Genomic DNA, 15,362 nt, shown 5'->3' on the forward strand with positions numbered 1-15,362 from the left:
GTGAATATTCAGGACTGATTTCCTTTAGGATTGACTGGTTTGATCTCCTTGCAATCCGCAGGACTCTAAAGAGTCTTCTCCAACACCATAGTTCAAAAGCGTCAGTTCTTCAGAGCTCATCCTTCTTCATGGTCCAGCCAGTATTTTGGTACTTTCTTGAAACTTGTTTATTTCCACTGGCTCTTAGATTTGTAATAAAAATGTTAATTCTGGCTATTCTCTGGTTTATAGTAGAAACGTCAGTATTCATTACCCTTCAATATTTACTGTCATTTTTAGTTTCTTATAATATTAAGAGGCTGCATAGATGTCACAAAGTATTTGTAGTGCCAAAATTCAGTATGCTGACAGTCATGTTGTGATTGGGCAGTATAAATTAACTCTGACCTTTCTATCAGTTATTTAGAGTCTGGTTTGTTCTGAGTTTTTTTTTTTTTTTTAACTATGTTGCATTTAGTGGGGGCTGTTTCATAAGTGACTTCCAGAAAAATGAAACAGTGCTAGCTGCTATTTAGATCATGTTTAAAAATTCTGTAATTTATACAGTCATTCTTCCCAAAAGAATGACTAATTTAGCTTTATTATAATTACTAACAATAGTTTTAATTTGTTAGTAATTTAAGTATTATATATTACTAACAAACCTTTAATAATACTTTTTTTGGATAAAGGAGTATAATGATCCTCATCCTGTGGTTCCTTTATATAATTTCATATTCACTATTTCCCATGAAGTAGTGTATGAAAATAAATGTAAATACACAGATTTCTTAGGTTTCTTGAGACTGAAAAATTGTTTATGTTGTTTTTATATTAAATACTGTATCTATAGCTGTTGAAATTTCAACTTCTATGTTGAATTAAAAACAATACTTTGATTGACTACTGGTTGAAAGTATCTCAAATCTAATGTTATTTTAAAGCAGATAAATAGAACTTCATATCACTTAACTTTGAATCTGATTTTACTGTTTCTTGCATTTTCTCTGTCCTGAGTTTTATTTTCATAAGGTCAGTTTCATAACATCGCATATTTTAAGCTCTTGCTCAGTCTCTGGGTCATGTCTGACTTGTCGTGATGCCAGGCTTCCCTGTCCTTCGTCATGTGGAGTTTGCTCGGATTCGTGCTCATTGAGTGGATGATACCATCTAACCATCTCCTCTTCTGCCCCTCTATTCTCCTTCTAGACATAGATTGGGCAAATTATTTGCAACAAAAGGATCATATCAGTTACAGCTGTTTCTTTAACTTTAGCGACTGGCAAATGTGTCAGCTGTACTCAGTATTGAGTTGGAAAGAATATAAAAGTTAAAGTTTATTTACATAAGATCGTTCACAGAAAGTTCTTAGTACTGTGGTGTGTACATCTTAAGACCTGAGATGTTAGAGGCTACAATTTATTGACACATTTAGTATCATGATTGTTAAAAATTGCCCCAAAGTTAACTTGAATTATGATTTGCTATGTGATAATAATGGTGTTGACTTCATGAAACAGGGTTCAGAAAAGGTTGATTTGGATATTACACATACATATCAAGTTGCAGGCCTAGGAGTCAGATAGGGGAGTGAATTTGGAGTGTGTGTACCTATATGTTTGAAACGTGTGTTAAGTTGGTGTGTTTTTATTATATCTCATCTCATTCTTTCTGCAGCCTTATATTCTGTTATATTATTCTGTGTGTTCTTCTGGATCCCTTTTGTCTACTTCTACTATGAAGAAAAGGATGAGGATGATACTGGTAAATGCACTGTAAGTAGCTTTATTTTAGAGGTCTCAATTTAGGGGGAAAGGGATTATTTCTTCCTGTTTTCAAATAATGTGACTTTGAATTAATTCTCGAGCAGTGTTGTCTCATAGAAATACAGTGTAATCCACATGTGACTTTAAAATTTTCTAGTAGCCACAATAAAATAAGTAGAAAGAACAATTAAAATTACTTTTCATGACACATTGTATTTAGTATTATATGTTCGAAGTATTATTTCAGATAGTCAAAAACGTTTTTTAATGAGATGTTACTTTTTTTCACATTCTGTGAAATTTAGAGTGCATTTTATACCTGCAGCACACCCCGGGTCAAACTAACTATACTCCAGGGCCCAGGAGTCACAGGGTACTTGTGACGGTTGTTCTCGAGCAGTTCTGCAGCTGGGTCAGCAAACTTACTTCTGCGTAAGGCCAGTGTACAGTGAGTGTGATGTGAGGTAGGAGGGGCTGCGTGTGGCCCACAGGATGTGGTTTGCTGACCTGTGTTCTAAGACGGAAAGGAGGACTCGCAGGCTGTCCTTACTGATCCCACAGTAATACCAATACAGAAAGCTGGTCAGTAGAGCACACGTGCATGTCCAAACCTGCAGACCAAGGGCACTGAAGGCTTGGTATAAAACTCTTCACTGAAACATTAGCAGGGAGAATTCAGGAGTATCTTAAAAGCACGTTAATATAGTATATGACTGAGTTGGGCCTGTCTCAGGAATGCATTGGTGGTTTAGAACCAGCACTTCTATTAATATATAGTAATTTAATAGGTCCTAGAAGAAATTGTATGTTGAAAGATATTTGCCAAAATTGAACACTTTATTTCTAATTTAAGGGAAAAACAGCATAAAAGAATAAATTTATTTTGTCTTTTTATTGAGTTACAGGAATTTGTTTCATAACTTGTTTTTGCTCTGTAACATTTAAATACAGAAGCAAATATATTCACTCGAAAGCCAGCATTAGGCATAGCCGTGCTTATTAAAACTTTACAGCATTTGCGTTAAGATCGTTAGCAAAGTACATCAGCAATATTTTAAATGATTCCCAAAGTGGTAGTCAGTGCAATTTGTTAGAGGAAAAAGTGTTTAAGTATTTATAAAGAAAATTGAATTATTATCTGCAGATACTGTGTAATTCTGTATTTGAAAACCCAGGGTGTGTAAGGTAGAGTGGCGAGTCACAGATTTGCTGTTGAAAACGGGATGAGCAGGTGCTTCCTCTCTTCACTGCTTCTCAAGTGCATCTTCCCCATCCCCTGTGGTTGACCCTCCTTAACTTTACCTTAGGTATTTTCCTAAAGACTGTCTCAACTCCTTTGTGAATAAGAATTTATCATATGAAGCATAAAGTTACATTTTAAAAGGTGATTATTTTAGAGATTTCATTAGGCCGAGAGACAAGTCCTGTTTTCTTTTCTCACTGATGTAGCTTTTCCTTTGAGATTAACTTTTCTTTCCATGTATTTAGAGTGTCTAGTTTGTGTTTTTGTTAAACTTTGGTTTATATTATGCGTACTAAGGAAAGCACAGACTTTAAAGAACTGAGTTCTTGGTTTCAAGTCCTTGTTTAATCCCTTGGCACCTCAGTGACATATGGTAAATTATTTTACCTCTGGGCCACAGTTTCCTTATCTCTGAAGCAGGGATGGGAGTGCCTATGTCAGGGGTGCTGTAAGTATGAAATGAGTTTAACATATGTAAAGTTCTTAGAAACAGTCCTGGCATGGCATGTACTTTATATATGTTTATGCATATTTGTAAAATAAATTTTTATAAGTATATGTTTTATATATTATATATATATCCAAACATATAAATTAAATATTTGTTGCTTAATTATTACTTAACCCATTTTGATGAATTGGGGTATGGGCATTGTAGATTCTGATTGCTCCCTATTTTGAGAAACATTTTATTAAATATTCTGGTATTTATTAAAGTAAATTAATTACTGTTAAGTCTCCCAGAAAGAATTCATTATATTTTAGGTATACTACCTTTTCATGAGATCTAATCATTGAAAAGATTTAAAAAATCTAGTATAGTGTGAAAGATACTTAAGATGTATTATATACATTGTTTTTCAATAAAGAGGAACTTTGTACAGTTGAATATAAATGTATATTGAACATGAAAATACTGTTACACTCTAGCAAGAATACTTTATATTTTAAAAGTTTTACTAAATGGAGTGTTTTTTTTTCCTTTGACATCTAGCAAGTTAAGATGGCACTAAAGTATACTTTGGGATTTGTTGTGATTTGTGCACTTCTTCTTTTAGTTGGGTAAGTTTTGATTTTTCTTTTCCTGAAAATAGTAATAAGGGCTCATTAATAAAAGTCCAAGAAAGAAAATCAAGAAAATCTTAAGAGAGCAGACTACCAACAATCAATAGCCACTACATTGTTCTGTCTAGATATTTTTTAATGTGTTCAAATATATGCAGAAAGCTCCTCCTCCCATATACCCTCTGTGTTGTAATTTTACCCAAATGTGACTACTTTTTATGTGATTGTTGGTAATCACTGGTTAATATATTGCAGGCATCTCTTCAGGATAGATGCATCATTTTTGTGTGTACTGCATTCCCTTCTTAGGATATAACAATTTATTTGGCTGGTCTTCTAGTGATGGCTACTTGGACATTTATGATGTTTGCAGTTTTTCCATTTTTGTAAACAACACTAATGAAAAATCCTTGTCTGTGCCTCTTTTCAGATTTGATGCATCAGTCTTTAAAACTTTGAATTAATCTTTGTCAACAAGTTCTTTCTTTTTTTTCTTTCTCTGTCTCTCTTTTATTCTTCCTGCTTCCCTCCTTCAGTCTCTCTTTCCCTCCCTTTCTTGGCCATGCTGGGCAGCTTGTGGCATTTTAGTATCTTGATCAGGGATCGAACCCAGGCCCTCGGCAGTGAGAGCATGGAATCCTAATCATTGGACCACCAGGGAATTTCTAATGAGTTCTTTCTTAGTTCTTTTTCCATACATTTTTATAAACTTATATCAGTAAGTTTTTTATATTTTTTAATACATTAAAAAATCTCATTTTGGAAAACATTTGTCCCTGTTAATGGAAGACATTTATCATTGTTAAAATAGATCTTGATTTTCTTTTCCAGCAGCATTCTTATTCATTTATTCAACTTTAAACACTTAATAGCCTTTCCTGGTGGCTTAGACGGTGAAGAATCTCCCTGCAATGTGGGAGACCCTGGTTCGATCCGTGGGTTGGGAAGATCCTGTGGAGAAGGGGAATGGCAGCCCACTCCAGTATCCTTGCCTGGAGAATCCCATGGACAGGGGAGACTGGTGGGCTACAGTATATGGGGTTGCAAAGAGTCGGACATGACTGAGCAACTAACACATACACACAAACACCTAGGTGTGCCAAAGAGCATGTGCGTGTACATGGAACACTCTAAGGCTAAAAAAAGAAGGCCTGCCTCTCTAGGTCAAGTTGTGGGCGTGATCACAGGAATCAGTATGACTCCAAGTACAGCCAGAACCAAGCAAACAGAAAGGTTTCAGAGATGATAAATGGGCTTTAAAAATTGAAGTGAGACAGCATAGAACCTCAGTTCCTGAAGACCAGTGAATTATAAAAAGCATGCATTTGCTGTAGAAGCAGTAATGAAATAATTTCTGTGAGGGAAATTATTTTAAGATCCCCAGGATAAACAGTGAGTTTGGAATCATTAAAAAAACCTTAGAACTGAAGATTTCAAACTTCTGTCTTTTTGTGCCTGTATGCTGCCCAACTCATTCCCGAAAAGGAACCAGAATCAGATTCCTACCAACGTAAGACTCCTAAGACATGTCATTTGTCATGTTGGTTTCTGCAGAAGCTGCATCTTGTGAAGTAGTCTTTAAAAATAAAAATGAAAAAAAAAAACAGAGTACCATGAGAAGCCACTTTCTCCTTCCCACTGTAATTTTGCTTCATTTGCTCTCTAAAGATTTAAGAAAAAGCAAAATCATTGGTCTCAGATTCCTAAATTAATGTGACCTCACTCCATGGCTGATGTGGCCAAGATAGATGATTTTGTATAATTAGAACAGAAGGACTTTATATCAGCAGGACTTTAGGACTCTGGCTCCACTGTGTTTACTATAAGGTACACTGACGACAGGGTGGAGGTCAGAGAAAGGTGAAAACGTCCATCACTGGGTAACATGACAGGTAGCAGGACCCTAGGAAGACTTGAAGGAACCAGTTCCATTCTGGCAGGGGAAACCCACATAATCAAATTTCACACTTTCAAAATTACCACTCTGAATTCAGGAATAAGAGGCACTAGGTTGTAGATACAATTCCATCTGTAGATACTAACATTAAATTTAGAGAGGAAAAACACTTAGTGAATTAATATTATGGGTTGGGGTTTCTTAAGTGATTCTTAAATCCACCTGTGATACAACTAACAGCTATGGTAAGAAGTCTCCCATAGCCCTGGCTCAGAGGTGGTCTTTAGTTTCATAAAGTCCATCTACAGAAAGTCATGTAGCTGTCTGTCACTGCTAAATCTGTTGTTTGCAGAAGCCCCAGAGCTCTGTTTGCTGAGTCGAGTCCTCGCCATTTAAGCTTTTCCTACATACAGGTCATGCATCATGCAGTTCTAACCACAACACAATATAACTACTGTCAAAGTTGTGGTTTCAGGGTAACTGTTGGACTTCTTTCTCACCTGTGTAATCCTCTTTGCATACTGGACGCTGTGAGCCCTTATCAACTTGTTCCTGAGTTATTGTCACTGTTGGAAGAGATGTGACCTTTTCCATGTCAGCTGTAGGAGGCCCTGTATTTTCCACTTGTTGAAAGGATGTGTTCTAGTGGTTTTGTTATTTATTTGAGCTCTTAAATACATTTTTAAAGTCGTTTTTGGCTTTCTAAGTCAAGCCAGATCTAGTTATGTGAATTTGCTTTGTCAGAGTTGGGGGTCCCTTATCTGTAAATCTAAATTACCTAGAATAGAGATCAGCAAACTTTTCTTAAAGGGTAGATAGTATTTCAGGTTAGTGGACCAGGTAGTCCATGTAGCAGTGCTCAGCTCTCCTCCTATAGCTCTGCAGTAAGTCACAGACAGTGCATAAACCAAAGGGCATGACTGAGTGCCAGTGAAACTTTATTTACACACATGAGCCCTCAGTAGTCTGCTAGCTCCTTATTGCGAACATGACTGAGAACCCTCAGTGAAATCACAAATCTTCATAGTAGCCAGGATATCTTTCCCAGACAAAACAGATTCTGAAGTTTCTTCTGCAGTTTATTGGTTCTTTGCAGGGGGTTAGGAGAGCAGAGAAAGAAAGGAAAGACTAGGCCGTGTTGGGGGTGTGACCCGAGAAGGCAGGATGAGGAGACCCTTGGAGGAGGTAGGGAGCCCAGCTGTGCGTGTGTGTGTGAGGGGAGGGCAGCGCAAAGTTCTCTACCCAGAGGAAAGGTCGGTGAGCCCGGGGCAGGAGTGCCTCTAGTGCCTTCTGAACCAAGCAGAGTGGATGGGCTGGGCCCAGCCACGGTGCAGAGGAGGGGTCAGAGCTGCCTGAGCAGGGCCTGGGGGCATTGGCAGCATTGTGACATTCGTCCTCAGGGAGCGGGGAGTTGCTGAGGGCGTTTGCTCATGGAGTGACATGATCTGACATTCCGCAGATTCCTGGATGGTGTATTGAGAGTTGACTTTGTGGTGGTCAGGCTAGAAACTTGCTGTCTGTTAGGAGCTCTTGCAGTCACCCAGACAGGATGGTTGCAGCAGTGAGGAGCTCCTGCCTGTGGTTTGGAGAGAGAGCTGGCAGGGGTTTCTCACAGGGCAGGCATGGAGGGTATGAGATGAGGAGGAAAGGAAGATAGATGCGCCTGGATTTAGCCCAACTGCAGACTTCAAGGAGCACTCCTCTCACCTCTGAAATAAACCGCAAGCTGTTTCAGGGTTCCTAAAACCACCCTCAGCTATGGTAATTCTCTAGAAGGATTCACAGAACTCACTGAAAGCAATTATATCCATGGTTACCAAGGACTTCCCTGGTGGTTCAGAACGTGAAGTGTCTGCCCGCAATGCAGGAGACCCAGATTCGATCCGTGGGTTGGGAAGATAACTGGAGAAGGAAATGGCACCCCACTCCAGTAATCTTACCTGGGAAATCCCATGTACGGAGGAGCCTGATAGGCTACAGTCCATGGGGTCGCAAAAAGTCAGACACGACTGAGTGACTTCACTTCACTTACCATTTATTACAGGTAAAGAAGACAGATTAAAATCAGCGTCTTGAGAGATGCATAGGACAGAGTCTGGGAAGATTCCAGATGTGAGGTGACTGTTGTCCTCTGGCTTCCGTGTGTGACAACACGTGTGGAGTACAGATTCCCCACCGTCCCAAACTAGAGGGTTGCTCGGAAACCTTTCCTAAACTGAAATGGCATAAAGGGAAGGAACAATTCCCTGAGGACCCATCTTGCTCACGGAGGCACAAAATAAACCAGATAGAGCACAGATGCCCACAGACCCAGGTCAGGGTTGTGGTGGCTGGATGCTGAGACGCTGAGTGTGGTTCCCGGGGAAGAACTGGGTGGTGTCACTCTCTGCTCAGGGTGTGCACTGCCTCTGTAAAACAGACTCCAAAACCAACTCTGATATTGTCTTTGCCTTTTGCCTGTCTTCATACAATTGACAGTTTTCTTTTCAGATTTCTTTGACCTAGTGAAAATAGGTACTAATGTAGTTCTTTCAGAAAAGTGAAATGGAATAAAGTGAACTTTCAAAATGCTGGGGGGCTGCTTGTATTTCCCACAAGGGAAGCTCGCGTGGCGTTTTTATTGTAGCACGTCTGAGTGACTGATAGCCTGTAATTGCCTGCATGGTTATCTCACCTCCATGCTGAATTGCATGATGGTCTTTCTGGCCTATCACATGAAGCTGGGTATGGCCAGCCCCTGTCCTGAAAACAGATGCCCTGTTGGGTATGACCTGGATGACATGCCAGAATCGTGGGCAAAATTCAGACCTCGCTTTGGGCAAGGCCAGGTTCTTTACTCCACGGGAAGGGTGACCCTGTCATCCACAGGCAGATCTGGAGGAGGAGCAGGTTTGCTGAGGGATCCTCACGAGCTCGCATGGTTCATGGGCAGTCTTAGCCTTCAGGAAGGATGTGGAGTAGGCCACCAGGTCAGGCCATAGGAAACTCAATAGTCTCTTCTTCAGTAGCAACATGCAGTGAGAACTAGAGCTTTATCCTTTGTAACATGTGGGAAGTGAGGTCGATGATTGCCACTCACTACTCGGTGTGCTGCCTCCCTCCTTTCTCAGTCCTGGAACCCTTTTGTGCTTACACTGAAAGCCTTGACTGGCAGGTGAGTAGCAAGTGAGAAGGAAGGGTGTGCAGAGCTCTCAGACAGTAGGCAGCTGTGATGGCGGTGCAGGCAAGGGCGTTTCCTCCTTTTGTCTGAGGGATGCGAGTGGAAGGAGTTCCAGGTCGGTGCACTGGTTTTGGGGCAAATGAAAGTGTCCCTCTCTGACGGGCTTTTGTTTCCTCCTGCATGTTTGCGGTAGGACATCTCCTGAGGCCCCTGATGTGCGGGGAGGGTGTGGGCTCCTCTAGTTCACTAGCCAGAAGCTTGTGACTGGAGGACACACAGTGCTGTCCGGTTATCTCCTTACCCTGTGTGTGTCTGCAGGAGGGGCATTAGGGTAAGTGATGGGCTGCATTTCCTGAAACTCTTGAAGGTGACGCACTCTAGTTTTTGTTAAGTGATGAACTTGTTTTTGATAAAACAGTAGATAATTTTTTGGCCAAAATGTGGTCTAGGTTTAAGCAGGTCATGCAGCTAACACCATTGGAGCCCTTGTGGGTTGTGCAGTCTTAGGAATAAGGATGAAGGGTTGTGAACTCTCCTCACAGTTCACGTGCAAAGAGCTGCAGATAGATACTTGAGTTACTGTGTTTAAGGACTCTGATGAGAGACCGATGCCAGAGCCTGATGGTGGGGTAGCAAATTCTGCTTTACAGAATCAGGTAAGACCTAAAAGGAATTAATCTTTTAATCAGAATTTGGTGAAGTGGAAATTGGTCAGCAGACTACATAAAGGAAAATGGTGGATAGCAGCTGTAATGTACGGTTTGCCCTTGAATGGATTTGAGCTGTGTGGTTCACTTACACATGGGTTTCTGCAGTCGCCAGCCCTGCAGTCCTGTGAGGTTGGTTAATAAGTGGATGTGGAACTGGGGTGCTGAGGATCGTGAGTGTGGAGGGAACACCTATCTGAGGACGAGTGTAAGTCAGACTCAAGTTGTGATCGCCTAGAGGGTTGGCACCACCAATCCCACACACTGTTTCAGGGTTACCTGTACTAGTCTGCTCACACGGCTGTGAACAGCAGGCGTTTTATTTTCTCGCAGTTCTAGACCCTGAGGTCATGATCAGGGTGCAGGCAAGTTTGGTTTCTGATGAGGCCGCTCGGAGACGATAGTAGTCTCCTTCCCATGGTGCCCTCACATGGTCTTTCCTTGTGCTTCACGGGGCAGCATGTCTCCAGGGACTCTTCCTCTTCTCAAGGGACATCATGCCCATTGGCTAGGGTCCCAGTGTATGACCTCATTTAACTTTAGTTACCTCCCTACGCACTGGTCATAGCAAACACCCTTTTCCAACGACACAAGAGGTGACTCTACACATGGACATCACCAGACGGTCAACAGTGAAATCAGATTGATTTTATTCTTCACAGCCAAAGATGGAGAAGGTCTGTACAGTCAGCCAAAACAAGACTGGGAGCTGACTGTGGCTCAGATCATGAATCGTTATTGCCAAATTCAGACTTAAATTGAAGAAAGTAGGGAAAACTACTAGACCATTTAGGCATGACCTAAATCAAATCCCTTATGATTATATGGTGGAAGTGAGAAATAGATTCAAGGGATTAGAACTATGGATTGAGGTTCGTGACATTGTACAGGAGACGATGATCAAGACCATCCTCAAGAAAAAGAAATGCGAAAAGGCAAAATGGTTGTCTGAGGAGGCCTTACAAATAGCTGTGAAAAGAAGAGAAGCGAAAAGCAAAGGAGAAAGGGAAAGATATACACATCTCAATGCAGAGTTCCAAAGAGTAGCAAGGAGAGAGAAGAAAGCCTTCCTCAGCGATTAATGCAAAGAAATAGAGGAAAACAATAGAATGGGAAAGACCAGAGATTTCTTCAAGAAAGTTAGAGATACCAAGGGAACATTTCATGCAAAGATGGGCTCAATAAAGGACAGAAACAATATGGACCTAACAGAAGCAGAAGATATTAAGAAGAGGTGGCAAGAATACACAGAAGAACTGTACAAAAAAGATCTTCGCGACCAAGATAATCACGATGGTGTGATCACTCACCTAGAGCCAGACATCCTGGAGTCCGATGTCAAGGAGGCCTTAGGAAGCATCACTATGAACAAAGCAAGTGGAGGTGATGGAATTCCAGTTGAGCTGTTTCAAATCCTGAAAGATGACACTGTTAAAGTTCTGTACTCAACATACCAGCAAATTTGGGAAACTCATCAGTGGCCACAGGACTGGAAAAGGTCAGTTTTCATTCCTATCCCAAAGAAAGGCAATGCCAAAGAATGTTCAAAAAAAAAAAAAAATGAAGTCGCTCAGTCAAGTCCAACTCTTTGTGACCCTGTGGACTGTAGCCTACCAGGATCCTCCGTCCATGGGATTCTCCAGGCAAGAATACTGGAGTGGGTTGCCATTTCCTTCTCCAGGGGATCTTCCCGACCCAGGGATCGAACCCAGGTCTCCCGCATTGTAGGCAGACGCTTTAACCTCTGAGCCACCAGGGAAGCCCTAGACATTGGTTTGCTGACAAAGGTCCATCTAGTCAAAGCTGTGGTTTTTCCATTAGTCACGTATGATTGTGAGAGTTGGACCCTAAAGAAAACTGATAGTCAAAGAACTGATGCTTTTGAACTGTGGTGTTGGAAAAGACTCTTGAGAGTCCCTTGGACTGCAAGGACATCCAACCAGTCAATCCTAAGGGAAATCAACCCTGAATATTCATTGGAAGGACTGTTGCTGAAGCTGAAACTCCAATACTTTGGCCACCTGATGCAAAGAACTGTCTTCATTGAAAAAGACCCTGATGCTGGGAAAGATTGAGGGCAGGAGGAGGAGGGAACGACAGTGGATGAGATGGTTGGATGGCATCACTGACTCGATGGACTTGAGTTTGAGCAAGCCCTGGGTGTCGGTGCTTGACAGGGAAGCCTGGCGTGCTGCAGTCCTTGGGGTTGCAAAGAGTCAGACAGGACTGAACCTCTGAACTGAACTGACTGAACCTCCCTACAGGCCCTGTATCCACATACCATCCTGTTGGTGATTGAGGCTTCAGCATTGATTTTGTGGGGACAAAGTCAGTCTACAGCACTCTGTTCTTTGCCTTCCCCAAAATCCATGTTTTTCTCACATGCAAAATGCACTTACCTCATCCCAGCAAGGCCCCAAAGTCTTAACCCAGCATGGAATCTGCGTCTTGGGTCTCATCTGAATGTCATCTAGATCAGGTGTAGGTGAGACCTGAAGACTCATCCTGGTTGGAACCCTTGCCCAGCAGTGAACCTGTGCAACAGGACAGGTTATGCGCTTCCAGACACAGTGGTGGGACAGGCACAGGACAGGCATTTCCATCCTAAAGGGAGACACCAGAAAGGAAATGTGAATGTGCCAAACCAGTTCAGAACCTAGCAAGGCAGAGTCCCTTAGATCTTAAGGCTCAGGAATAATCATCATCTTTGATGGGTGCTTTGCCCTCCAGGCCCACCGAGGGATGGGTCACTGCCCCAGCCCTCCGCAGCCCTGCCCTGCCCCACCCCCTGATGCTGGGTGTTGGTCCTGCCCCCTTGACTCTGCATCAGCTCCCTAGCAGCTAAACTGAGCAGAGGACCCTGTCTTCTGAAATTAGGGAGGAAGCAGGTTTGCCCTCTAGTCTAGTAGGAGCGGCAGCCCTGATGGTAACTGAAGTGCCTTTGGGGTCTTTCTTGAAGGATGAAAAATATTCTCTGCTAAATAACTCTGTGACCCCATCCTGACGAATCTCGAGTCTCAGAGCTTTCCCTTATTGTGTTTCATCTGTGCTCCCTTACCTTAGTTCAGGTTGACTGTGTCTCTGCTGGTGTCACCCTGTCTATTCCTGTCTTCTGTGAGACAGCTGATTAAATCGATGGTTTCCACCCGTACTAATCTCCTTGACAAGTGATTGTTCAGCCAAGCTCTTAGAAGGTGCCTTCTCAGTGTTTTCAAAAGGATGGTTCCTTTTTGCTTATCTCTCTCTCTTGCATTTTACTATAAATGGTATGGAGAAACCAACCTGCTCCTTCCAGCACTTTGCTTAGAATTTTCCACAGCTAAATATCCAGTCTTATCTCTTACGAGTAGTTCTGCCTTCCATAAAGCACTATAAAACTATTCAGCCAAGCTGTTTGTCACTTTCTAATAATGATCTCCTTTCTTTCAGTTTCCATTAACATATTCTTCATCGCTAGCTGAGATTTCCTCAGAATGACCTTTTGTGTCCATATTTCTAACAGCATTCTCACAGCTTGTATGTCTTCTCTAAGATGATAGAGGCTTTCTCTAAAACACTCTTTTCTTCCTGAGTTCTCACCAGAGTTGCCTTTAACATCCACATTTTTATCAGTAGTCCGTTCAGGGCAGTTTAGACTTTCTCTGGCATGCAGCCTCCAGTGTCTTTAGGTCTTTCCCTATCACTGAGCTCCAGAATCACATGCACATGTTTAGGTATTTGTTACAAAGTAGACACCTGCTTCATAGTGCCAATATCTGTATTAGTCTACTTGGGCTGGGAATAATGTACATGCCTGCAGAGTTGTGTCCAGCTCTTTTCAGTCCCATGGACTATAGCACACCAGGCTCCTCTGTCCATGGAAGTTTCCAGCCAAGAATACTGAAGTGGGCTGCCATGTCCTTCTCCAGAGGATTTTCCTGACCCAGAGTCTGAACCCATGTCTTCTACATCTCCTGCTTTAGCAGGTGGATTGTTTACCACTTAGCCACCTACTTGAGCTGTCTTAGCAGAATACAACAGGCTTGCTAGCTTCAACAGTGGACACTTACTTCTTATAGTTCCGGAGGCTGAGAGTCTAAAATTAGTATCAGCAGGTTTGGTGTCTGGTGGGAGTTCTCTCCTTGGCTTCCAGATGGCCGCCTTCTCACTGTGTCTTCCTACGGCTTTTCCTCTCTGCTGGCCACCAGCGAGCTCTGGTGTCTGTTCTTCTCCCTACAAGGACATCAGTCCCATCAGGTCAGAGAGTCGCCCTTGGGACCTTGTATCCAGGTACCATTCACATGGGGACTTAGCACTTCAACATAGTAATTTGAGGGGGACAGGACACAATTGAGTCTATTCCATATGGTAAGTTAGCATGGAATAGTTAAAGAAGGATATAAAAAGTGGAATGTGAATTTAAATCCTCCCTCCCCCAGTCGTTGTTGTCCAGTCTCCAGTTGTGTCTGACTCTTTGCGACCCTGTCGCATGCCAGGGCTCCCTGTCCCTCACCATTTCCTGAAGTTTGCCCAAGTTCATGTCCATTGCATGATGCCATCCAGCCATCTCATCCTCTGATGCCCTCTTCTCCTTCTGCCCTCAAATTTTTCCCAGCATCAGAGACTTTTCCAGTGAGTTGGCTGTTCCATCAGGTGACCAAAATACTGGAGCTTCAGCTTCAGCATCGGTCCTTCCAACGAGTATTCAGGGTTAGTTTCCCTTAAGGTTGACTGGTTTGATCTCCTTGCAGTCCAAGGTACTCTCAGGAGTCTTCTCCAGCTCCACAGTTCAAAGGCATCAATTCTTCGGTGTTCTGCCTTCTTTATGGCCCAATTCTCACATCTGTACATGACCACTGGGAAGACCACAGCCTTGACTATATAGACCTTTGTTGGCAAAATAATGTCTCTGCTTTTCAACACACTGTCTAGGTTTATCATAGCTTTCCTGCCAAGAAGCAATCATTTTCTGATTTCATGGCTGCAGTCACCATCCACTGACTTTGGAGCGCAAGAAGAGGAAATCTGTCACTGCTTCAACCTTTTCCCCTTCTGTTTGTCATGAAGTAATGGGGCCAGATGCCATGATCTTAGTTTTTGTAATATTTAGTTTTAAGCTGGCTCTTTCACTCTCCTCCTTCACCCTCATCAAGATGTTCTTTAGTTCCTCTTTGCTTTCTGCCATTAGAGTGGTATCATCCACATGTCTGAGGTTGTTGATGTTTCTCCTGCCTATCTTGATTCCAGCTTATGACTCATCCGGCCCGGCATCTCTTATGATGTTTTCAGCATGTAGGTTAAATAAACAGGGTGACAGCCGACAGCCTTGTGGTACTCCTTTCTCAGTCCTGAACCAATCAGTTTTTCCATTCAGGGTTCAAACTGTTGCTTCTTGACCTGCATACAGATTTCTCAGGAGACAGGTAAGATGGTCTGGTATTCCCATCTGTAAAAGCTTTCCACATTTTGTTATGATCCACACAGTCAAAGACTTTAGCGTAGTCAATGAAACAGGTAGATGTTTTTCTGGAATTCCCTTGCTTTCTTTATGATCCAGCAAATGTTG

General features: G+C 42.2%; 1 protein-coding gene across 2 annotated transcripts in view; it reads left to right on the forward strand.

Annotated features, from left to right (window-relative positions):
* The window catches only part of LMBRD1 (LMBR1 domain containing 1), a 136,138-nt gene that overhangs the window by 50,825 nt on the left and 69,951 nt on the right, over positions 1 to 15,362 (forward strand). For both annotated transcript variants that reach the window (XM_052651685.1, XM_052651686.1), the window contains exons 4-5: positions 1,657 to 1,754; positions 3,983 to 4,050. In XM_052651685.1, coding sequence (XP_052507645.1) covers positions 1,657 to 1,754; positions 3,983 to 4,050 — 166 coding nt within the window. The remainder of the gene's footprint in view (positions 1 to 1,656; positions 1,755 to 3,982; positions 4,051 to 15,362) is intronic.

This window comes from Budorcas taxicolor, chromosome 14 (assembly GCF_023091745.1).
Source record: "Budorcas taxicolor isolate Tak-1 chromosome 14, Takin1.1, whole genome shotgun sequence".
NCBI classification, from domain to species: Eukaryota; Metazoa; Chordata; class Mammalia; order Artiodactyla; family Bovidae; genus Budorcas; species Budorcas taxicolor.